This window comes from Orcinus orca, chromosome 12 (assembly GCF_937001465.1).
Source record: "Orcinus orca chromosome 12, mOrcOrc1.1, whole genome shotgun sequence".
Classification (NCBI taxonomy): domain Eukaryota; kingdom Metazoa; phylum Chordata; class Mammalia; order Artiodactyla; family Delphinidae; genus Orcinus; species Orcinus orca.
The window spans coordinates 72,111,903-72,137,803 of record NC_064570.1 but is presented as its reverse complement, the minus strand read 5'-3'; the positions used below and the strand labels follow the sequence as shown (position 1 = coordinate 72,137,803).

The following is a 25,901-nucleotide window of genomic DNA, read 5'->3' as shown; positions in this document are numbered from 1 at the left end:
TGCTCAACATCATTGCAACAACTAAAAGCAAAATTAGATACCACTACACGTTTTAGAATATCTAAAGTTAAAAAAATCTAACGATATCAAGTGTTGGAAGGATGTGGAGCAACTGGAACTCTTCTTCACTGAGGGGAGGATTGTAAAATGGTATAACTACTTTGGAAACTAGTCTGGCATTCCTGAAAAAGTTAAAAATGAATCTACCATATGACCTATCCATTCCACCTCCTGATATTTACCCAAGAGTAATGAAAGCATATGCCCAAAGACTTGAATGTGAATGTTTATCAGAGCTTCATATGTGATAGCCCCAAACTGGGAAAAGTCCAAATGTCCATCAATAGGTAAAGGGATAAACAAATTGTCCTATGTCTGTATCATAGCATACTACTTAGTAAAGAAATGAAAATCAATTATTGATACTCATAACAACATGTATAAATCCCAAATTAATTATGCTGAGTGAAAAGAAGCCAGATAAAAAAGAGCACATACTGTATGACTCCATTTATATATAATTCTAGAAAATTCAAACTATAGTGACAGAAATCAAATTAATGGTTGCCTGGGCATGGGTTGGGGTGAGGGTGACATGTGGATAGAGAGATTATAAAAGGTCATGAGAAAACTTTTGAGGGTTATATGTCAATTTTCTTGAATGATGGTTTCAAGAAAGTATGTATGTGTCAAAACTTATCAGTTTGTTCACTTTAATTATATACAAAAGAAAACTGAAAAAGAAACCAATATTAGGATTTGTAAAGCTGAGGAGTAGACACAAGCTTTTGTTATACAATCCTCTGTTGTTATGTGTTTTCTATATTTAATAACAAAATATTTTAATTCAATTAAAAAAGAAAACTAGATTTCCCACACTTGAGTTAATTGATTTAATAAACTGATGGAAACAATAAGTTTCCATGAAAACAAGGCTTTTGTCTGTTTAATTCACCATTGCATCCTCAGTTCTCAGGACAGTGCCTAGAAGTACTTATGCCCTCCAAAGTTATTTAATCTAACAAATAATGAATAAACTCAATTTATTCATAACTATTGATTATTTTCTTATTTTAAGGAAGATTTCCAATTCCTTAGATTAAAGTTTCGAAGTTATGAAACAATTTTAATGATTGCCTGTACTGTGGGGAGTGCCAAGAGAATAAGAAACCTTCAGTATATATATAATTGCTTGTATTCAGGCAGCTTGCAACACCAAAGCCCTACTACTTGTTGACGGGTGGCACCCTGATTATTGAACACTTACTGGTCAGTGGCTATGCCATACTAGTTGTAAACTATTTTGAATATCACGTCTTTGCAAATGTCATCACACCAATATTGTGTGGGTTCAAGTACCTCTTGACGTCACACATTCCTCCAGCAGGCTTTTGTTCAAGTTCAATAGTAGGTATCCTCTGACATGCCCTTTGCACCCAACTCCTTTATTCTACCATTTTAGATGAATTAAAATATTTTGTTATTAAATATAGAAAACACATACTCAACACCCACCCACTGTTCAGGCCATATGATTTGATGCTGACTTGATTTTGTCTCTCTAGTTAAACTCTTTAACTTCATTCTTTTTTTCACTGCCAAGGTAATGTGATAAAATTCTATTCCAAAATACACAATATTTTCAGCCTTCTTTTCCTGGACTCTTATATGGGGAGCTAAACCAAATCTGATAAATATTCACTTATTGGCTTTGAATATTTCAAGCAGTGCTAGCAGGCAACTTATTGACCTATGTGCTTTAGCTCACTGGATGAGACTTGTAAGATAGATTAGAGACACCTGGGTCATATATCTGAGCTTTGGCCCAAGTCTATCTGCTGAACCTCTGCCATGGACATGCAATAGATTGCCTGTCAGTGTGCCAGGATTAGAAAATTTTTAAGGAAAAGTTCTGGCTTTGGCGGTGGCTCTGTTTGGAAGACAAAGTGAATTCCATACAAAAAAGCCACATTAGTGAACATTTATTGAACTGTATTAAATTTAATTGAAATTAATTAAATTTGGATGGTAGCTACAATTGCAACTGTTCCCATTGCTTGGCTGAATTCCAGTTTTGGTTGAGAACCCAGTTTGGGCAAGGACTAGAGAAATGGAAAATCTTCAATGTCAACTTCAAAGTTGAATTAATTTACATTAGAAAAAGAGTATTAGGTAACACTGCTGATTTAAATATTTATCACAATTTCTTTTGAAAAGACAACAATTTCAACCAAATAAGCCAGGTCTTCTTCAAGCAAATAAATTCACTGTTCCATCCTTTACTCTAGGTATTTTTCAGCTTCCTCACAGTCAAATTTGACTCTTCAATCTAGGGTTATTAGGATTTCTCTTGGGCATCATTTAAAATAGAGAAACTATTATGTTACATGTTTTAGAATTATAAATGCCTGTATTCTCGCCTCCATATTGAATAAATCACCAAGATTTATAGATTCTACCTCTCAAGTATCTATACAGGTTACTTTCAAACTTTTTAAAACAAGTATTTTATAAAGCCCCTTTATATAAAGCATACCTTCACACAAATTTTAAAATATATATTATACTAACTATAATATAAGAGAGAAATAAGAGGAGCATAATTAAATGTTAACATGTAGTATAACATATAAATAACTATACTAGAAGATCTAATGAAGTGGTAATTTACTTCCATCTACCTATAAACAGGCTAGGATTTAAGAGAAATGAGACTAAGATTCAAATGAATAGTGAAAAGATAATAGTTTGTCTTTACATTCGACATTTTGAAATAAGAATTACTGTAAATGCAATAAATACAAATGCACACTGATACAGGTGGGTTGTATTAGTGTCTCACATAACATGAGTGGCATAGCTGTCAGAGATAAAATTTTGGTAGAGTCCCAAACAAAACAATATTTTTTCTCCAATGAACATGGTAGCTGCATTCCTGGAAAATTCAGTGTATATTAAAACCATTTTATAACTATTTGCAATTTAAGTGTAGAATGGAGTTGTTTCTAGGCTGAGATGATTATAATCAGGTTTTTCACCTACAAGAATGCCTAGATGGATACTTGAAAGTCATGTGGGAAGAAGCATAATTTTTCATTGTACGATACTGTCTCTCTAATTGCAGGATAGCTAACATTCCTGTCCTCTACACACTAAAGGGCAGTAGCTCTCCCCACTTGATTGTGGCAATCAGAAAATGCCTCCACAAATATCCAAAATGCCCACTAGGGGCAGTGTCACCCTGTTGAGAACCACTGGTCTATATAATCTGTTCCTGCCTTGTCAATCTTTTAACACTGCTTTAGTTTAGTTCTTCAACATGCATCACTTGGATCTCCCAATTTCTCTCCCTGCCCTCAGTCTCTCTGCCTATAACTTACTCTTCAAACAGATTGCAGAGGTGATCTTTGTAAAATACACATCTGATCACGTCGTTCCCCTGCTAAATATCTTCGCAGGTTCCCCAGCTCTATAGGATGAAATCAAACTTCTTCCAATAGAGGGCAGTAATCTGATCCCACCGTGTTTCAAATCTGGCCTTGTACCACTCTCTCCAATGCGTGCTGTGCTCTTCCCCACGTAGTCTCTAGAACTGAACAAGTTCTCTAAGTCTTTTCACCAACTTGTCAACCTTTTGTCTAGCAAGTTCCTACTAATACTTCAAAATGCAATTCAGGCATTACTTCCCCCATGAAGTCTTCTCCAGTCTCCCCACTCCACCACGACCCTTGCAGTCACCATATGTTTTGTAACTGTTAGGTAATCTGCCTTCACCACTAGACTGTGAGTTATCTGAAGGCAGGGATTTTTATCCTATTTACCTCTGTACCCCAAGAACATCAAATAGGTGGAGGGCATACAGTAACGACTTAAAAAGTTAAATACACTTAAAGTTGAATAATCCTGTAATGTTCACTATTTGGAAAGTTCTGCAGATTGCTATATAATTGTTCTATTTACATTTCAAGGGTTTCTCATCCTTGAAGAATCACAAATTTACATCCAGTTTAATCTTTCCAATTTTACAGCCTTTTAGCTTGTTCTTTCTTTAGTATTTATTTAATTTCTGATAAATCCTGAAATGTCTTTGCTATATTTTTTCTTTTACTAGCTCCAACCCCCATGGTACTGACTCATGAAACAAATATGTCCTTTCCAACCCATTCCCTAGTTAATATTTTACTTAGTTTATATATCTCAGACAAGAAGCTTGTTTCTTTCACAAATAATTTGAAATCAGCACATGAGAAGAGTTTTCTTTCTAATCATTAACAATTAAAATATATATTTTTCCCCCAGGGCTTCCCTGGTGGCGCAGTGGTTGAGAGTCCGCCTGCCGATGCAGGGGACGCGGGTTCGTGCCCCGGTCCGGGAGGATCCCACATGCCGCGGAGCGGCTGGGCCCGTGAGCCATGGCCGCTGAGCCTGCGCGTCCGGAGCCTGTGCTCCGCAACGGGAGAGGCCACAGCAGTGAGAGGCCTGCGTACCTCAAAAAAAAAAAAAAATATATATATATATATATATTCCCCCCCCCCCCAAATTGACTGTCAAGTTGATTGTTCTGGTTTTAAGTGTTGGTTCATGGTTTTACGACATGTGGGTTTGACATTCACCAATGTTTGATTTTGTTTTAGAAATTTTTTAGACTTGAGAGTGTTCACCTTTATCAACTCCTTTGCTCATTTAAGGCAGAGACCAAAATTAACTAGTCTTAAATAACCTTGATGTTTGTCCATGCTGCACCACATGGTTTCTCTCTTCCAGTTACTATGAGGGTAGCCATAATCACCCATCATTTTAAAAACTACATTATTCCTTGCCTTCCCAGGATTTAGCAGCAATATCTCAAAAATTTACTAATGACTTTCCTTTGGGTCATTAGAAGAAAAACGGTTCCTGCAGAAACAATGTGCTAAATAAATAATAGTGCAGAGACATTTTCCTGGAGGCTACAAAATGACCTATGAAATACACTAGATTGGTTCTTCTCCATTAGGACATTCAGATCCTTCTTTTATTTTATTTTGGAATGGAAGAATAAATGGGGGAAAATGTGCTCTGAAATTCTCTGTTCTGCTTTAGAGCATGTAAATAGCATCATGCACAAAAAAATTTTCAAGCTGTCAGGAGTAAAGCAAGTATGATAATTCTGGATAATTAGATGCTGAAGACAATCAAAATAGAACTGATCCTAGTAAGCTTCTCTCACTTGAAGGAAACTTCTTTAAAAAGTAGTTACTGATCTTAATGTCTTTCAATAGGGCAGTTAAAAAATGTGGTAAAACAATCCACAGAACAGAATATTTTGCAGTCTATAAAATAAAGAAGAAAGCGTACCTATATGTATGGACACAGAATGATATATGGTTATTTCAAAACTAAAAAAATCATGAATAATACATATACTATGATCCCATTCATATAAAAAAAAGCAAAAACAGAAGTAAAATATATACAAAGAGAGAGATTGGAAAGATACACATACTAAACTGCATTCAATGTTCTGCATTGAGAGCTCTTGTTTCTGTGTTTCTTCCACCAGGTTATGAACTCCTTTGTCACCAGAACAAATACAGGATGCCACGTTAAGTTAGAATTTCAGGTAAAGAACAAAATTTTTTAGTGTAAGTACATCCCAAATACTGCGTGGGACATAGTCATACTAAAAAATCATTCATCGTGTATCTGAAATTCAAGTTTAGCTGAGTGTCCTGTATTTTTATTTGCTAAATCTGGCAATTCTACTTGAAGGAGACCTTACACTATTCATCCTTGGATTCCTATCACTCACACAGTTACAGGGATATGGTGGGTGCACAATAAATGGCGAGAGGGCGAGTAATTAAGAAGAGCACAATAATAACAGGCAATTTTGCCTGTTATCTCAGTTCTCATGGAAATGCCATAACGTTTTATTAGTGGCCCTATTTTACAGATTAAGAAACGGAGGTAAACAGAAACCACACAATGAGTAAGTGGCGGAGCTAAAAATGACCCCAAATTTCTGAGTCCTGATTCAGCAGCCATAACCAACTGCTAGCTGCAGGCAAGTGGAAGAAGATCAGGAGGAAGAGAACCAGGGGAGAGGCTTCGGGTCTGCCTAAGTGATACAGACTAGGACTTTGCACAAACTCCTCAATTTTACCCAGAGGCAGAATGTGAGCTATTTAAGAAAAGCAGACAAATCCGGGCCTGGTCCCTACCTCCACCACACATTAGAACAAGTTATATAACTGATTCCTGCCTCAGTTTTTCTCCTCTTTAAAACTGCAGCCAGAGAACCTACCTGAGTACTGATGGGAAGAACAAAAGAGATAACTTCTGTAAAGTGATAAGCACAGGGCTTGGCAAGTAAAAGACACTGTCAATGCTAGCTATCCTCAGTTCACAGCCGCAGTTGTTTCATTTGTGAAACAGAATAATAACACGAATAACAAGACAATAGTACTAATGGTATCTATATTGCCGAGCTGACTCTAAGACCGGATGAGAATGTTATCTTTCTAAATCCTAAAGTGCTTCTCACTCTCCTTAACAGAACAGAACCAGAATTAATATCATGCCAGAGCATTACGACAGTTTTTTCCCCATGAGTAATTAATTTTGTTTAAAAATTGTCCTACAGTAAAACTGATTCTTCTCGGTGTACAAAGTTCTATGAATTTTGACACATGTATAGATTTATGTAACCACCACCACCATCGGGATACAGAACATCGCTACAGCTTTTCAGATCCTTTTGTCAAAGTGTTTCACATTCGTGGTAAAAAACACTTTTAAAAACAAGAAAAAGCGATTTCGATGAACGTGCTGAAGACGCAAGTGAACAAAACTGGCTTTTTGCACAGATTGTTGCGTTCTCCAACCCCTCCAGGTCTTGTCTGGGTCATTTTGGCTATTGGCTCTGCAGACTATCTCTTCCCACAAAAGTAATAAGGAATCAACTTGAGAGCTGGGGCCTTTTTTCACAGTAAAGGCACACGTCACAGGCACAAACTTCGGCATTCTTTATTCGATCCTTTTCATATTCCCAGATCTTAATTTCCCCAACTGTTTTCTCTAATTGCCATTTTCTTTCTAAAATGAACAAGCCTTGAATAACCAGCCACCTTCTCATCCTTTCAGGGAAATTATTTGATGGGGAGAAAGGAGATACAGAGTCATTGAGAGAACAAGGATTGAGCCTGCAGGACCCCAAACCTCTCCGATGTAACAAATCCCCCCTATACTCAGTCATTCAGAGTCTCCTTTCCCGACTTCAGCCTCTCGGTTCCCTGCCTACCTGGCGCCTCCTGGGGCGTTAGACATTGGTACCAAACTTCTGCTCTCCCCAGGCGGCCTCCCTCCCACTGCCACCCCGTGAGCTCTCCCATCTTAAGTGACTTGCACTGACACATCGCTGCCACATCTGGTGAGCGGGGCGGGTCCGCTTTCCGGGTGACTCACGTCCTCTCTGTATGCCTTTTGTTTCTAGGACGCTTTGGCGGCCGTTTTCTTCCTTCTGCTTTTAATTTGGGGAAGGGAAAAGCTCATGAATCAAAAGTGAATCTCTTCTCCACCAATCTTTTTCCTCCCCTTCTTAAAGTTAGCGCTCTCCCTTCACAAGTTCCGTAACTTATCCGGAGAAGTGCGGGGGCGGGACAGGTAGGGACGCGTTAATTACACCTAAATCTGAAGTTGGCAGTCTAACGTTATCACTTTGGTGGGAAGACTCGCGAAACTCCCTTGCAGGCTGCTGGGCGTTTTACCGCTGCCGCTGTGCATTTTCAGCTCCCTTCTTTACGCTGCTGCTTCGCGTTGCTCTGTGACGCCTAAATCTACCCGGTTACTGCCATAAGTGCCCGAATCAGGACGAATTCCACGAGATTCACCAGCGGTTTTGTTCCTGTCCAAGGTAAGTCCAGTATGCAAAACGAGGAACCACCATGGAATGTCGGGGAAGGGGGAGAAGAAGGGATTCCCTCACCTTTTCTGGCGCATTCCTCGTCAGTTTCCACCAGGGGGAGGTGCGCGGCGCAGACTCCCCCCTCGCCTCCTTTATTCAATCCCCCCACCCAGGTCCGCCGAGGCTGGCCGCGCGGCCGGAGCAGCCACTCCGGCAGGCCTGCCCTCCCCCGCCCCCCGGATTGGTTTTTCCCAGCTGCGGAGGTTGGGCCTGGGGCTGGGGTGCGAGGAGAGTCGGCGCGCAGCTCGGACCCGAGAAGTCCCCGCGACTCCGGTGGGACTGGGAGTTGTCTCGGGAGGTGGCGGGCGGGCGGGCGCGCGGAGGTGAGCGGTGGGGAGGTGGCGGAGAAGGCAGCTCCGGGGCCCCTCCCCGCCCTCTGGCAGGAGAGGAGCGCAGGTCCGGGTTCCGCCGTCGCTTTGTTCGAGGCCTCTCCCCTCCCTTTCGGAGATGACTGGAATGCCCTCGGATCCGAGGGGCTGGAGGGGGCGCGGGCTTGGGGGCGCCAGCTATACGCTCCTCCACTTAATCCGAGAGGGTTCTGAGAGATGAAAATACTCCTGTAGCATGAAACTTCCCTCTCATCCTCACCTGGGCCGGGAGGAGAAGTCCGGGCGGGGGGCGGAGACCCCGGAAGGCAGGTAGTCTGCAGAGAAGGTGGGGGGAAGGACCTGGGAGAGTGAGAAGTTTGGCCGGGAGGCGCTGGGGATTAAGCGAGAAGTTCGATGCGGGGGAGCGGGGGAGCGGGGGTGGGGGGTGGGGGACAGGACGAGTGGGATCGGGAAAGGAGGAGGGCGGGAGCTGCAAGGGTATATATAGTAGGGGCCGCAGCAGACGACAGACTTTGCGCTCCGGCATCTCGGGTCGCGCGCCCCTCTCCCGGGGTACGGATCTGCGTGGCGCGCTGGGGCAGGCGAGGCTCGGACGGGCTTAAAGGAGGGAGGTCTCGGGTACCGAGTGGGGACGACTTGGCTGGCAGAGGCCGGTTCCTGCACTCGGGGAGCTGCGGGCGCCGCTGCCCCTCACGCTTCTCTCCCGCTTGTCCCAGGTCGCGCCGCAGATCCTGCGCGAGGCGCCAACAAAAGAGGCGAGGAGGTGCCACCCGGGGGCGGCTGCTGGAAGAGGCGCGGAGGAAGAGCGCGGCGCTGAGCGTCCCGACCCGCCGTGCGTACTTTCTGGAGGGAAGGGGCGGGGGACTCGGCCCCAGGAGGGGGACGCCCGGCGGCGAGGGGGTTAGCCAAGTTCCTGCGGCAGCGGCGGCGGCAGCAGCCCTCCTCAGCTTCCACAAGACGAAAGTTTTCTCCAGACGCTTTCGTCCGGCCCGCGCCCTCCGGGCCCAACCTCCCGAACCTTCGGAGCGGGCAGCGTCCCAGCTCAGCTCCGGGGAGACCCGAGCCGCGATGCCTGGGGGGTGCTCCCGGGGCCCCGCCGCCGGGGACGGGAGGCTGCGGCTGGCACGGCTGGCGCTGGTCCTCCTGGGCTGGGTCTCGTCGTCCTCCCTCCCCTCCTCTGCGTCCTCGTCCACCTCCTCGGCGTTCCCGGTCTCCGCGGCGTCCGCCCAGCCCCAGCTGTCGGGCCGATGCCCCCCGGCGTGCGAGTGCTCCGAGGCGGCGCGCACCGTCAAGTGCGTTAACCGCAACCTGACCGAGGTGCCCGCGGACCTGCCCCCCTACGTGCGCAACCTCTTCCTCACCGGCAATCAGCTGGCAGTGCTCCCCGCCGGGGCCTTCGCCCGCCGGCCGCCGCTGGCCGAGCTGGCCGCGCTCAACCTCAGCGGCAGCCACCTGGAGGAGGTGCGCGCCGGCGCCTTCGCGCATCTGCCCAGCCTGCGCCAGCTCGACCTCAGCCACAACCCGCTGGCCGACCTAAGCCCCTTCGCCTTCTCGGGCGGCAACGCCAGCGTCGCGGCCCCCAGCCCCCTGGTGGAACTGATCCTGAACCGCATCGTGCCCCCTGCCGCCGAGCGGCAGAACCGGAGCTTTGAGGGTGCGGTGGCAGCGGCCCTGCGAGCAGGCCACGCTCTGCGCGGGCTCCGCCGCCTGGAGCTGGTCAGCAACCGCCTCCTCTACCTGCCCCGCGACGCCCTGGCCCAGCTGCCCGGCCTCAGGCACCTGGACCTGCGCAACAACTCGCTGGTGAGCCTGACCTATGTGTCCTTCCGCAACCTGACACACCTCGAAAGCCTCCACCTGGAGAACAACGCCCTCAAGGTCCTGCACAACGGCACCCTGGCAGAGCTGCAAAGCCTGCCTCACGTCAGGGTCTTCCTGGACGACAATCCCTGGGTCTGTGACTGCCACATGGAGGACATGGTGGCCTGGCTCAAGGAGACAGAGGTAGTGCAGGGCAAAGCCAGGCTCACCTGTGCATTCCCGGAAAAAATGAGGAATCGGGTCCTCTTGGAACTCAACAGCTCCGACCTGGACTGTGACCCTATCCTTCCTCCATCCCTGCAGACGTCTTATGTCTTCCTGGGTATTGTTTTAGCCCTGATAGGCGCCATTTTCCTACTGGTTTTGTATTTGAACCGCAAAGGGATAAAAAAGTGGATGCATAACATCAGAGATGCCTGCAGGGATCACATGGAAGGGTATCATTACAGATATGAAATCAATGCGGACCCCAGGTTAACAAACCTCAGTTCTAATTCGGATGTCTGAGAACCGCGCGAGGACAGAACAAGGACAGCTATGCATGAGATGTAGACTTCAGCTTTTGTCCTGTCCTAGGCTTGCTGCACCACCACCCTCCACTGTAGCTGCCACTGACCTTGACTGAAAGCAGTGAAGGGAGTTTGCTCCCTTATGTAAAGTTTCTTGGTGTGTTCTGCTACTGTAAGACAATGGACAACTGTGCTTAGTGTTTTATCCTCTTCCTTTTCTGGGAAATCAACACGTCTGGAGGGATGTTTTCAAGTTTCAGCATGAACATGGCCTCCTGGCTGGCTGTTTCTCTTAGTACAGCTCAAGGTTATCAAGTGTACTCCCACAGATAGCATTCAACAAAAGCTGCCTCAACTTTTTTGAGAAAAAGACGTATTTCATAAATATCAGTTTTATTCTCATGTACCAAAATTGTGGAGAGAATGATTGCATTCCATAAACTGCCCGCAGACCTTAGCAAGCTCTTCAAAGTAACTCCATAGCACACAGGAGCACCTGCATCTGAGAGCATGCTTACATTTTCCTGTTCTGCATATTACAAAAAATAACTTGCAACTTCAGATAACTTCTTTGACAAGTTACTTTTCTGATTGCAGTTTATATGAAACTGTGCTGACGTTTTTTTATAAACTGCATCGAGATCCAGCAAACTAAATTGTTCCAAAAAAATTAAATAAAGATTCTTAAAAGAATTACAGTTGTGTTCAAGTTTACTATTTGAAAAAAAGATTAGGGGCAGTGATATTAAATGGTCTTGGTTCTGATGATAATTAAGGTATTCGTTATTATAGCTGAGAATGAAACGGGAGCAGTGTCTTATACAGACAGACTTTGGAGATAGTTTTGAGATGGTGGATCCTTTCAGGGTTTACATAGAGAATTTGAATATTCATGTGAAAGTTAATGCTATTCATTAAACTATTTTGTAAAAGCATTATAAAGTTCGTAAGAGGGAAGAGTTCGGTATGATAAGCAGTTCACAGTGTGGGGCTTTTTCTAGACTAAGTTGTTAGGACAGAACAAAATTATTTACATAATAAAACTCTCCATGTGAAATTGTTCTGTGGATTTTTAGAGCAGAGTATGAAACAAATATAATGCAAATAAATGTATGAAAATGAAGTGTCTTAAGACATAGAATATTCTAAAATAAAAGATTTGAAAGAGTAACTTTAAAAAGTTATAAGGTCATAATGTAAATTGGAACTTAGATTTTCCTGAGAATATATTTTTTTAAATGCTTAAAATGGTACCTATAGGGTTGACAGTTTGATTATCAGAGACTGCTAATGTGTTTAAAAAATAATTGTTATGGTAGGATATGAATTTGAGGAAATAACCAGAGATAACTGTCTATGTTTACAAATGAGTGTCTCAACTAATCGTAGGTTCTTATGTTCAGTTCAGCACTTAAGAATTTGGGGACATTTTGACTTTAGCTAAACTCTATGTTAGTATATACACCTTTGTGAAGAATAAATCACACTTAGGTGTAAATAAAAGCAATTGATTAATCAAGTGATATTGTCAATAATAGACAAGATTTTTTTTCAGAGTTTATTATTTGCCAAGTAAGTTTAAAAGTAAATTCCATTAGTCTCTAAACTCTTATATAAAGTGACTTTTAATTTAGCCATTACTGCTTAATTTAAAGTGTAGGTAAACTAGTGCCAGTAAGTCTTAGGGCCCTTCTTTCCCTTTAAAATGATCATGTTCTGGTGGGCTTCCCTGGTGGCGCAGTGGTTGAGAGTCCGCCTGCCGAGGCAGGCGACACGGGTTCGTGCCCCGGTCTGGGAAAATACCACATGCCGCGAAGCGGCTGGGCCCGTGAGCCATGGCCACTGAGCCTGCGCGTCCGGAGCCTGTGCTCCACAACGGGAGAGGCCACAACAGTGAGAGGCCCATGTCCAGAAAAAAAAAAAAAAAAGACCATGTTCGGGGGTGTTTTATATTTGAAATAAAATTTAGTTTTCCATACTTTTATAAATGAAATAGGATTAGACAGTACTTTAGTTCTAGAAATCTTTTTTACAATAGAAGCATAGAAAGCTTTTTCCTCTTTGAGTTAAATTCAGAAGTTTTCAAAATAGAGCTAAAAATATCTGAATCTGTTCCTTATTTAGATTAGATTAGACAGACAGAATATGATGTTTTAATTTTAACTATATTAAGTTCCTTAAGGCTCATTTTATGAAACAGTATGCATTATTTTGGGGTTATACGTCAGATCCTACAATTCCTAAGAAAAGGTTAAATATATGGTACTTAATATTATTCCATTAAACATTTTAAGTGTTCACCAGGAATTCATAAACTGGCTGGCTGCCATTATTTCCTAAGGGTGATGCCAAAGCACAGCCAAAAAATAGTGAAAACATCTAATAAATAAAAGCACACCATCTTAGGAATACACTGCCGATGGGCTTTCATTGCTAAGTCTGCTGATATTGTAGGAAACAACAAATTGTAAAATTTATAGAGTCTCCGTTCAGAAGAATGATTTCTCCTTCATCATGTGATAATCTAACAGTTAAAAACTGAGCTCTATCTAACATCCAGGAAAGCGCTCGATTTGTCAGTCTAGCTTTTCTCATCAACTCACTGAAGCAGAATCTGTGATACAGTGAAGCCGAGTTTTTGCCCATTAGGTGATGGCGTTTTTGAAGTTTATGATTTTCTGCTTCTTTTTCACCCCCTTGCTTCTTTTGTATAAACTTCCCAATTTTATATCATATCACTGCTTGCTCTTCCCCAGTACATGGAAATAGACATTCTTAAGGTAAAAAATATTACTGCTTGAAAACATTTGTTATTGTGTAGTCATAATACTCGAAGTCTATAAGCTTATAAGGCAGTCTGAGTTCCTTGGCAGACAGGTGCTATATAAATCCAATAAGGATTATAGGCAAAAAGAAAATGAAAGTATCGCTTTAAGTGTACTTGTTTTAAACACTGTTCTTTAGTACCATTATGCATTATTGATCCTAGAAACCTACAAATAGTCCATTTTTCAAAATTATTTTGGTTGGTGATACTTTTTATTACTCAGCAAATGTTTCAGCAGAAAACACCCTTCATTTTTCCTTTACAAGTTTCATTTGAAGAAAGTTAGAAAAATACTTAAAAATTTAGGTACTTGATAAATCCCTCAATTTAAAAAGCTATTAAAACGTCCAATAAATTTCAATTTAAAGTGGCAAGAATTTAGGCTAATACAGCTATTTGACCCTGAATTGTAACTCGCCCTTTTCAATGTAACAGTTCAGTTTGCAACATTAATATATGTATCATCAATTTTGCTGCCCCATGCGACTCAATGGTGACCCATGAGGCACACTTATACCTTATAACTGATAGATCTTTCTTATAAGGATTCTTTGAAGCACATTTGATAACATTTTTTAAAGAAAAAAGAGCTACTTAAATTGATACTATCGATAATAGACAAGATTTTTCTTTTTTTTTTTTCAGAGGCGGAGGAAGGATTGGTTGAAATAAAAGGTACATTCCTTTAAAATACCTTGATTGGCAGCAAATGTGGATTATGCTCATCTCAATATTTAATCGGAAATAAGTTACAGCTTTGTTATCTGACTTTTTAATTAAAGTGGGTGGAAAAAAAGAAGGTCCCAAATGAACTATGATTGTTTCCTTAGGGATTTCGTTTGACTCTGTCCCTTTTGGACTAATGTTCCAAATAGGAGGCTTACCTTCTTTAGGACATCAGAGGCTTTGCAGCTCTAGCTTGGGAATCTTTCCTATCATTTCTGCTGGTTTGCAAGTTAAAACCAGTTTGGCCCGTGCTTTCTTTCTGCTCCAAAATCCAGCCTTCAGAGAGCAGCACCCTGCAGTGAAGACAGACATTTTTCAGATGAGATTCAAGTTTCACTTTTACACTTGTGCAAGGATCTTTCACAGTAAAGGAGAGGGAAGGAGGAAATTATATTTCTAGATCATATATGAAAAATACCTTGATGATGTATTTTTAAAATCTTTCAGTAATACTGCAGCACTGCACTAGAAAATAATTAGTTTAAGAAAATACATTCTGTATTGTCTAGGTGATCCTGTCTTTTAGGAGGAGAAAAACAGCTCCTTGAGGATGTTTTGTACAGGTATTTTTCCATCCCTAGTAATGTTTGATTAAAAATTCAGGCTGGGGCTTCCCTGGTGGCGCGGTGGTTGAGAGTCCACCTGCCGATGCTGGGGACATGGGTTCGTGCCCCGGTCCGGGAAGATCCCACATGCCGTGGAGCGGCTGGGCCCGTGAGCCATGGCCGCTGAGCCTGCGTGTCCGGAGCCTGTGCTCCGCAACGGGAGGCCACAACAGTGAGAGGCCCGCGTACCGCGCAAAAAAAAAATAAAATAAAAATGCAGGCTGGTTTTATGTTTTATCTTAAAACATTTTAGCAGCTCTAATTTTGTCATGGGTTAAAAAAATCTAGATTTAAAAACATTTAATATATGATTTATGTATTTTTGACAAGAAAAAGAATTCTTAGTATTTCAAAATTGGATGGGCTCTTAAATGTGTCAAGCCCAGTTTCCCATTCTACAAATGAAAACCTGATAATTGTGACATGTTAAATAGCAACAACTAGGACTAGATCTCAGGGTTCCAGACTCCCTTTCTAGTTCTTTTTTTGCCACATGGTGGTATTGCTAATTACCTACCTTGAGACCTTTGAAATTCTCTTGTCTAATTTAAAAAAAGGCAATTGACGTGAATTTGTTTTATTGTTTTTGCTTTGTGCTCAAACATTCACTACATTTGTTTAAATTTCACTTTCAGTGCATGCAAAAAATTAGTGTCAGACCCCAGAATATGCTTCCATAAAGTTCCTCTGAGTCCATAGTATGATAGGAAATATTTCGGAAATTTAATGGTGATATTTCTTTGGAAGAGAAAACAACTCTGGAAAGCTGTGCGAGCCTGTGTAGTTCTATCTTAAAAGATGAGTTAGCTCAGCTGGTGAGAACACCAAACAAATGAGACCAAGTTCACAGGCCGTGAAGTCGGTCAGTCACCAGGTGAGCAGTCAGCTTTGCATGCTCTGCTCGCCTCTCCCGGCTGGAACCCACTCCGGGTGCAGGCTACCACCCATCCTCTGAGGACCGAGACCAAACAGGGAATCCAAATCGACGGAAATCCATCATCACCCTGGAAAACCAGTGGACTGACGGGCCAAACCCCAGCAGCTCTGCTGCTGCTGTGCCAGTTCACTGTCTCTACATATACAGGACCAAATTCAGGACAGTCCCAATGTCCTGTAGCATGCATGCCACAGATCGCAAAAGGTTTCTCATCTTACGTGAATTTTGAGAAAAATCTATCATCGGTGCCTTTTAATGTGTCACGTGGGAAATTCATGAGGTTTGCTTGGCTACTGAAAATGAAAATGTGGTATAAGATTCGGGATCATGGTTACCACGTCACAAACCTGTAAGTGTTTATAAAAACAGAAATGCAGTTTAGCTGACATGTTCTGCTAATAGGATTTATTGGTGGTTCCCATTTGGACTTGGTGAATGTAAGGATACATTTGCTTTTAAGGAAGCCAAAGCTTAAAATATTACCAACTATAATATTTTTGTGAAAAGTAAATATTTGGGAATATGTTTTCAAGAACCTGAAGATGTTATCAAGATAGGCTTTTTTAAAGTGGAAGTTTACAGTTCTCCTGACCTCCCTTTCGCCCCCCCACAGTCCTATTTGTACAACTTTGTGTTTTCTTCCCCTAAAGAGAACCATGATACATAACATTTCAAGGTGACGACTTGCACACAGGAGAGCTGGACTGACTGAAACATCAGGTCAGTCAATTTACAAACGTTCCTTTCTATGTGCAATGCAGATTCTCTGAGTTTGACAATACAGCTAGTTAAATGCCTTCAAGGAAGGCTTTAATCTTTCAATTAGACACATTCTGTAGTTATTTTTATAGATCATGGCAAACACATGGCTATCAAACATTTAAAGGACACTTGTTTTTTGTTTTTTTGCGGTACGCGGGCCTCTCACTGTCGTGGCCTCTCCCGTTGCGGAGCGCAGGCTCCGGATGCGCAGGCTCAGCGGCCATGGCTCACGGGCCCAGCCGCTCCGCGGCATGTGGGATCTTCCCAGACCGGGGCACGAACCCGTGTCCCCTGCATCGGCAGGCGGACTCTCAACCACTGCGCTACCAGGGAAGCCCTAAAGGACATATTTTTAAATTAACTCATGTTTCTCGTAGATTATTTAAAAATACAGTGGGGACAAACACCATGAATAATCCTATCACTAAGGAAAAGTGCCTTAATGTTGAGATAAACTGCTTCCTGTTGGCATCACGCTGTACCTGCCTTTCCACTCACAATGTTGTGACCATCCCCTACTACCATTAAAAACTATTTCAGGGCTTCCCGGGTGGCGCAGTGGTTGAGAGTCCGCCTGCCGATGCAGGGGACACGGGTTCGTGCCCCAGTCCGGGAAGATCCCACATGCCGCAGAGCGGCTGGGCCTGTGAGCCATGGCCGCTGAGCCTGCGCGTCCAGAGCCTGTGCTCCGCAACGGGAGAGGCCACAACAGTGAGAGGCCCGCATACTGCAAAAAAAAAAAAAAAAAGCTATTTTAATAAAGTACTGCAGACAATCACATATTTTACACACATAGGATGTTTCTTGCTAATGTTCTCATAAGCATCGTTATACCTACCTGTGTTTCTACGTCTCCCATATTTTTCCCTTAAAGCAGATCCTTGAATGAGAATTACTGCAGCAGAGGGTAATCTTTTTCTTCTAAACTCTAAAAATATTTTTGATGTCTATTTAAGAATATTAAATGTGGAACAACATCGTTCACTATATGATTTTCTTAAACAAAGTACTGAATGCTCTGTGGACAGGATTTTGAACAGAAAGAAACTCTAAGTGGCTAATTAACTTGTCACTGTTTTTGATCCACAAATGTCTACTCTCTGTTAAAATACCAAAATTAGAAGATAGCTAAGTCCATAACCCAGTTATAAGAGTGTGTATGTGTGTGTTGCAGGGTTGGGAGAGGTGATATGGGGTGTGGAGGAACCTCTGGGAAACTAGTTACAAGTTAGCAAGCAGTTTTTAAGACAAACCTATGTTTTCCTGAATTCTACTCTCTTTTTAGATGATTTGTGTGTGTGTGTTCTTAGAATTAATTTACATTCATGCACGTGATTTAACTGTGCTGATCTTACTGTTAATCTGCTTTAAAATTTCAGTGAAGTCCTATGAGCCATTTATTCAGTTCATTCAATAGATATCTATTCAATGCTTTCTATATACCAGACACTGTTGTTGCATTGGATTAAAAAATGAGTTTATGACATAAAATTGCTTCTGATCCAGTTGAGAGGATAAACAATGATAATAGCTAACATTTTATTGAGTTCTTAGTATGCATCAGATTCTAGGCAAAACCCTTCAGGTGTAGGATCTTATTCTCATTGGAAGAGAAAATTGAGGTTTAGAGATGCTAGGTGACTTGCCCAAGCACAACCAGGTAGCAAGAATCAGATGTGGGATTTTTTTTTTTTTTTGGTCTGTTTCCAGGACCTGTGCTGTCAACCCCTGAGCTTCAGGAGCAATAAGATGTGAATGACTTTGTTATAGGGTAGAATGTGATAAAGCACTGCCAGAGATTCAAACTGTGTGATATGGGGTTCAAAGCAGGGAGAGAGCTTGTCTAATTGGAAGATTCAGAAAATCGTTCATGGAGGATTGGCTTTTAAGATGATTTTGAAGAAGGGCTGATAGATACAGTGGGTAGAAGAGAAAACTCAGGACAGAGCATAAGCACAGAGAATGGAGGCAATTAAAGACCAGGTGCGTTCTGGGAACAGCAGCATTTGAAGCATGATGTTTATCAAGGAGAATAGTGGAGAGTGAGACTAGAAAGATAAATCTGTAGTTACGATCAATAGTTTCTATTTAATTCAGTGGACAGTGGGGGTGTTATTGGAGGTCTATGAGCAGGGGAGTGATACGCATAGATGTGGTCATCCCCTCGTGGGTAAGATCCACATCCCCTCCCCAAATAAGTTTGGATATCAAGCCTGATGACACCACACATGCATAAAGAGGGTAGCAAAAGGTTTATGACTCCCATACGGGATTTTCTGGGAGGGTAGAGCTTGGCTTTGTTTTTCATTGTGATTAAGGGGTGGGACCAGAGTGAGAGTTGGGGTATTTGTGGTTTTAACTACCCAGCAGGGGCCAAGGGATGAAGCTCATGGGCCTTCTTAGGAGCTTGCCCCAGTGTGGGACAGAAAGTGGGCGGGGGGGGTATGGGCTTGAAAGCTGTCAGTACTCAGACATCACAGATGAAATCAGACTCAATTATAATTCACCACTGATGTTTGATTGCTGATGTGCTATGTCTCATTTCATTGATGTTGAACTTATTTAAGTAAGCTATTATGGCTCTCTGAGGCTTACAGCATGTGGCCATTAGTAAGGCGGAAGTTCCATTGAATGTCTCGTTCTAGAGTCTATGGTATTTGTTTTGAGAAGTGAAATGCATGCCTTGGTCACCATCAGTAATGTCTGGAACTCTGAAAGGGATAAGAAATGTCTTGAGGAGGCCTTTTATTTTGGCTCTAGTATGGGCAAACTTTATGTGGACCTTGATTTTTATCTTAGGTATCTAAAGGGCAATCAACTCCTTGGATAAGGAGTTGTTGCCATTGGTGAGACTAATTGGACATTTTTTTTTTTTTTTACAGATTCTGTAAAAACATGCACTTTGGCCTTTTTTTTTTTTTGCCGTCTGCGGGCCTCTCACTGTTGTGGCCTCTCCCATTGCGGAGCACAGGCTCCGGATGCGCAGGCTCAGCAGCCATGGCTTACGGGCCTAGCTGCTCCGCAGCAAAACATACACTTTGGACCAATTTTTGATCAAGCATTTTCCATCACTAAGATGACTGCATGAAGTTTGGCCAGTTGTGCTGACCCTTGAATCTCGTCCTTGATCTAGGCTGACTTGGTTAGGTGGATAGCAGCAGCTTGCTAGAAGGCTCCATCACATGTTATGGTGACCTTATCACAGATAAAGTAAAGTTCATCCTGAGTAATCACACACACACGCGCACACACACACACTCTCCAGGTGGCCAGCAGATCTCCCCCCTCTTTCCCCTTTGGAAACCATAAATTTGTTTTCTATGTCTGTGAGTCTGTTTCTGTTTTGTAAATAAGTTAATTTGCATCATTTTTTTAAGATTCCACATATAAGTGATATCATATGGTGTTTGTCTTTCTCTGACATACTTCACTTAGTATGAAAATCTCCAGGTCCATCCATGTTGCTGCAAATAGCATTATTTCATTCTTTTTAATGGCTCAGTGATATTCCATTGTATATATGTACCACATCTTCATTATCCATTCATCTGTCGATGGACATTTAGGTTGCTTCCATATCTTGGCTATTGTAAATAGAGCTGCTATGAACATTTGGGTGCAGGTATCCTGTCGAATTAAAGTTTTCTCTGGATATATGCCCAGGAGCAGGATTGCAGGATCATATGGTAACTCTATTTTTAGTTTTTTAAGGAACCTCCATACTGTTCTCCATAGTGGCTGCACCAATTTACATTCCCACCAACAGTGTAGGAGGGTTCCCTGTTCTCCACACCCTCTCCAGCATTTATTATTTGTAGACTTTTTTTTTTTTTTTTTTTCTGCGGTACGCGGGCCTCTCACTGTTGTGGCCTCTCCCGTCGCGGAGCACAGGCTCCGGACATGCAGGCTCAGCGGCCATGGCTCACGGGCCCAGCCGCTCCGCGGCATGTGGGATCTTCCCAGACCGGGGCACTAACCCGTGTCCCCTGCATCGGCAGGCGGACTCTCAACCACTGCGCCACCAGAGAAGCCCTATTCGTAGACTTTTTGATGACGGCCATTCTAACCGGTGTGAGGTGATACCTCATTTTGGTTTTGACTTACATTTCCCTAATAATTAGCGATACTGAGCGTCTTTTCATGTGCCTCTTGGCCAACTGTATGTCTTCTTTGGAGAGATATATATTTGGTCTAATGCCCATTTTTCAGTTGGGTTGTTTGTTGTTTTGATATTGAGCTGTATGAGCTGTTTGCATATTTTGGAAATTAATCCCTTGTCAGTCGCATTGTTTGCAAATATTTTCTCCCATTCTGTGGGTTGTTTTGTTTATGGTTTCCTTTGCTGTGCAAAAACTTTTAAGCTTAATTAGGTCCCATTTGTTTTTGTTTTTGTTTCCATTACTTTATGAGATAGATCCAAAAATATGTTGCTGCAATTTATGTTTAAGAATGTCCTGCCTATTTTTTCCTCTAGAAGTTTTATAGAATCCGGTCTTACATTTAGGTCTATAATCCATTTTGGGTTTATTCTGAATATGCTGTTAGAGAATGTTCTAATTTCATTCTGTTACATGTAGCTGTCCAGTTTTCCCAGCACCACTTATTGAAGAGACTATCTTTTATCCGTTGTATATTTTTGCTTCCTTTGTCATAGATTGACCATAAGTGCATGGGTTTATTTCTGGGCTTTCTATCCTGTTCCATTGATCTAGGTGTTTATTTTTGTACCAGTACCATACTGTTTTGATGACTGTAGTTTTGTAGTATTGTCTGCAGTCAGGGAGCATGATTCCTCCATCTCTGTTCTTCTTTCTCAAGATGGTTTGGCTACTCAGGGTCTTTTGTGTTTCCATACAAACTAAAAATTTTTTGTTCCAGTTCTGTGAAAAATACCACTGATAATTTGATAGGGATTGCATTGAATCTGTAGATTGCCTTAGGTAGTATGGTCATTTTAACAATATTGATTCTTCCAATCCAAGATCACAGTACATCTTTCCATCTGCTTATGTCATTATCAGTGTCTTTTATCAGTGTCTTATAATTTTCATAGTACAGGTTTTCTGCCTCCTTAGGTAGGTTTATTCCTACCTAAGGAGGCAAATGTATTGGGATCCCCAGCTATAATTGTTTAAATGTACTGGGATCCCCAGCTGTAATTGTAACTTGGGCACCAGTATTGATTAAGGCCAATGGGTGCATCTTAGCTGATGTTAAAATTAATTTAGAACCAGTGTTGTAGAGGCACAAAAGCCAATCAGTGCTCTGTTGGATAAATTATTTTAGTATATTCTGGATTCACAATTGGGTCAAATTGCTGAACTCTGTTTCATTTCTGATTCCTTGCCCTATAGCAAAGTCCCCCATACCTCTACTTGGTGGTTACTGGATATACTCTGGAGGGTTCTACTGTACTCTGCTCATATTTATAAGTTTCTTCCTACAGAGAGTCCCAACTCAGTACTGTCAGGGTTAGAGGCCCCTCCATGGTGATTACTGCTTTAATGGGTTGAGAGACACTGGTCTTAAGTCAGTTTTGAAATAACTCTTTGGCATGTTGATAAATCTCTGTACTCAACAGAACCCATAGTCTTTGTTGGTCCATTTTGCAGTTATCCAACAGAGTAAGGGCATCCTTGGCCCTTAAAAAAAATGTTTTTAAGTATAGTTGACATGCAATATTGTATTAGTTTCAGGTATACAACATAGTGGTTTGACATTTATATACATGACACACTTCTTATTGGTTTGCCCAGATGTGAGGCAACAAATGAATAGGGAGGAGTGGGGCTTGAAAGTATCAGAGAACAAACATCAAAAATGGAGTCAGACTCTTATTGTTTTGCTCCAGGAAGACCTGTCTGGCAGTGATGTAGTGAGAGACAGGAGATACATGGCTGTTTCAATAGTTAAGGTAAGATGGTACTTTATATTGGTTTTTATCTCACAAATCAAAAAGAAAAAGTTTCCCTGATCAAGTTGAAAGATGGTGCCACTATTTAGTGTGTCAGTTCTTAGGGCCAGCTGGTTTTGACCTTTGAATGAATGAATGAATGGAGGAGACTGGCTCTAACAGCCAGGGTACTTCATACTCTGTCCTTTCTTCATCTTTTCTATCCTTCGATTTGTGTTCTCATGAGAAATGAATTCACCAGAGAGACTGCTTGAGCAAATCTGCAATCTTAATAATTTAATACTGGCTAATCAAGTTAAGTGTTGGGTGGTATTATGTTCTAATAGTCCTGAGAGTAAGTTGGTCACATATAGGTAGGGAGTTTTAAATTAGCTTTTTACTGTTAACTGCAGAGACATTTTGTGTTACTTAAGAAAGTGCTTTGGCACCAAGTGCTATATTAACATTAAATTATTTTGTCCTCTTAATGGGAGCGTGTAGTAGGGATTATTTCATAGATGAGGAAACTGAGGCACTTTGGAAGTTAAATAACCTGCCCATTGTTCACATAGCTGGTAAGTGGTAGAGCTAAGATTTGGAAGCCAGGATCCTAGATTTGAATCTCTAAAGTCCACTTCTTAACCACTGTGCTATATTGCTTCTCTTCTCACACATACCACGATAACCACAATGCTATATTCTTAGGGAAGTTAAGACTATATATAACAGGTTTCTCCTTAACAAGTATGGTATTTGGGGTTATGGATAAGTCACCAAATAATTTAATTTCAGTTTCAAAGTCCTTAGGTTTTCATTTTTTGATGTTAAAGTATAAACACAAAATCACTACATTTCAGTGGTATTTAATGTATGTGAAGAAATGGTAAATATAAGGCCCCGAATAAGATATTGTATATGGAAGAGAGCAATGTGAGAATTCCATCTGCAAATCTGAAATGGAAAAAAAAAATCACAATAGCTTAAAAAACCAGCACTTTCTTTAAGACAAATAGTATCACTATTTTACTTTCAATATCTAGATGGGTTCATAGACTTCCTTTGTGGCTTTAAATCAGTTTTATGCGATTGGCTGCATCCATTCTGGGGAAATGTTTTCCACAAAGTGAAACTTAGTTTTGAAAATCAGTATAATAAGACCAATGTAGAGAAATCAGACAGTTCAAGTCTTCTCTTCAATGTTTGGACCTTAATTATCTGATGTGAGGTCTGTGTTTATCACTTGAATCAGAGTGGTTGTAAAATTCTCCCTGTTAGAGCTAAGAATAATTTATCCTGTCTTTTCAGCTTAATCTTGGCTGGACAGTTGCCCTCTGGGTGGAGAAACTGAGAACAAGTGCTCCTGGCCTTCTTGTGTATCTTCCAGGGTGTTAATCCCACTGTTCTCAGCAAGGCCCAGCTTCACGGATTCCTCTGCTGTCTATGTAAACCCTCCCTGACGTGCGCTGTGATAAGGATATTTTTCAAGCCATCTGCATCTTCGTGTACAAACCAGCTTACTTTAACTGACTCTGTTGGTCGCATCAGCAAAATAACCTCTCCGTGCAAAGAAACAACTTTTTCAATTAAACTGACATTTAGAATAAATACAAAATGCATTTTTACGTTGCCTCTTCTTCCCCTACACTTGACTGTTTTGCTTGCGCAGGTTGCCACAGTGTTAGCCAGATGATCTTTAATAAAAGATATAGCAACATAAATAAAAAGCAAAGAACCATTAAATCAGATTTTTCCGTATGTCTCACCTACCCCCTGGAGGGAGGTAAGTTGCTTTTTCCTTGGGAAGGCCTCACTCAATCCTATGACTTTGTGTTAGGAAAAAATGGCATTTAACTAAACACAGTCAGCAATGTTGACGCTTAGGATGTTTGACGATTTGTTACTATCCTTTGTTTTGCTTGAGAAACTCAATATGCAGCCAATAATTTGCCAAGAGAAATGAGTGCAGAGAGTTGATGGTACATGACTGGATGGAATTAGTTTGGGCCCATCTTCAAACTGAATCGAGTTCCAAGCTGGGCTGAGGCTTAACTCAAGAGGACTTGCCTAATGGCAATGGCTTCTTGGAGGCCCTGACCGGCTCCAAAGGTTCTGGCAGTACCATAGTCCGCAGGGTAGATCGAGTGCATTAATTTGGATTAGGCTTAGTTGTGAATGGCGGAAAACCCAGTAGAAGTGAATTTACTTCTTTCTCTTACAAGTTCGTAGATTTGAAGTCCAGAGGTGATATGGCAGCCCTGCTCCATGAAATCCTCAGGAACTCAGGATGCTCCTAGCTCATTGCTCTGTCCCTGGTAGGCAGCCCTGATCCTTTTGGTCTAAGTTGGCTTGAGTCTGGGATCCTTTAGGATGAGCCCTTGGGAGTCTTCCTTCATCCAGTAGCTAGTGGACCAGTCTTGAGAAAACAGCACATTTGCCAGGATGATTTTGTGCTTGTTTTTGTTTTGTCAGCAGAGAGGATAAGGTCAGCCTCTCTCTATTTTTAATTTTGTTTCTGACTGTTACCTCTGTACTTTGCTTATTGAAAAGCAGCATTTGTATTAATTGCAAATGTGGTGAAAGTTCTAAGTTTTTTTTTTTGGGAGGCGGATATGATGTTTCTTTTTCCCCCTGTAGCTAAAGTGAATCATCTAACTGTCGTTCAAATTAGTGAGGTTTTCAGTTCAGGAAATATTTATTCAACACTTTCTAAGGGTCAAGGACTATGCTAGAGGATATGGGAATAAAACATGAACAAGACAGGATTGATGCATTCTCATAGTGGAAATGAGGCAAGCATACAGATAACTCGAATACAAAGCAAAATGTAAATATAAAAGCTACACAGTGTTGTGCAAAACCAAAGGAGAGGTAACTTTTAGTGGATGACTCAGAGAGGGCTTCATGGAGTCAACGTCATTAGATCAGGGCTTTGGAGGACTAGAGGCAACAGTTGGTCACCATTCCTATCCTCCTCCTGGATAGTACAGTCCATCTCCTGTTTTAGGGGCTGAAAGTACTAGATGCCTGTATTTCTTGCCTTCTTTGAAGCTAGAGAATGAGCGTGGATGATTCCTTTTAATTAGCACCTTAGCAGAGGTTTGCTAAGTGCATGCTGGAAAAGCTTTTCCTTCCCTTAAAAAACTCCTTTAAGGAACTCCTTTCTTCCTCTCTGTTGACATAGGAAGGAATGCCTGGAGCAGTGGCAACTATCTTGTGACTATAAGGAAACAAGCCTCAAGACAATGGCCAACATGCTAAAGACAGCAAAGTAGAATGAAAGAAAGCACATGGCTCTTTCTCAGAACTTCTTGCTATGTAAGATAATAAATGTCTGTATTGTTTAAAGCAGTTAGTTGAGTATTCTGCTACCGGAAGCTATAAGCATCTTAACTGAGAGAGTGGGATTTTTCCCAGTCAGTTTGGGGTTATGGTAGGTGGTGGGGTAGGGTGAAGTGGTGCTGGAGAGAGAATATTCCAGTCAACAGAAACAGTGTGAACAAAAGTGTGGAAAGGAAAAACCCAGGTTATATTAGGGAAATAGCAAGTG

The 25,901-nt window shown here is 41.8% G+C and overlaps 1 protein-coding gene across 8 annotated transcripts; it reads left to right on the top strand.

Annotated features, from left to right (window-relative positions):
- The first annotated feature begins 7,438 nt into the window (after nucleotides 1-7,438).
- Nucleotides 7,439-24,078, top strand: TPBG (trophoblast glycoprotein). Of its 8 annotated transcripts, XR_007470534.1 has the most exons (7): nucleotides 7,439-7,894; nucleotides 8,991-9,106; nucleotides 14,077-14,106; nucleotides 14,667-14,720; nucleotides 16,350-16,419; nucleotides 22,313-22,375; nucleotides 23,660-24,078. XR_007470534.1 is itself a non-coding variant. In XM_033428551.2 (3 exons), exon 3 carries the CDS (start codon nucleotides 9,343-9,345, stop codon nucleotides 10,600-10,602), a length of 1,260 nt encoding a protein of 419 aa, XP_033284442.1. In that variant the 5' UTR covers nucleotides 7,446-7,644; nucleotides 7,771-7,894; nucleotides 8,991-9,342; the 3' UTR covers nucleotides 10,603-11,265. The 8 variants fall into 8 exon arrangements, 6 of the variants coding, with proteins under 6 accessions (XP_033284442.1, XP_033284441.1, XP_004270134.1 ...); XR_007470533.1 differs by lacking the exon at nucleotides 14,667-14,720; XM_033428551.2 differs by lacking the exons at nucleotides 14,077-14,106; nucleotides 14,667-14,720; nucleotides 16,350-16,419; nucleotides 22,313-22,375; nucleotides 23,660-24,078 and having other exon boundaries at nucleotides 7,446-7,644; nucleotides 7,771-7,894; nucleotides 8,991-11,265.
- Nucleotides 24,079-25,901: the final 1,823 nt, after the last annotated feature.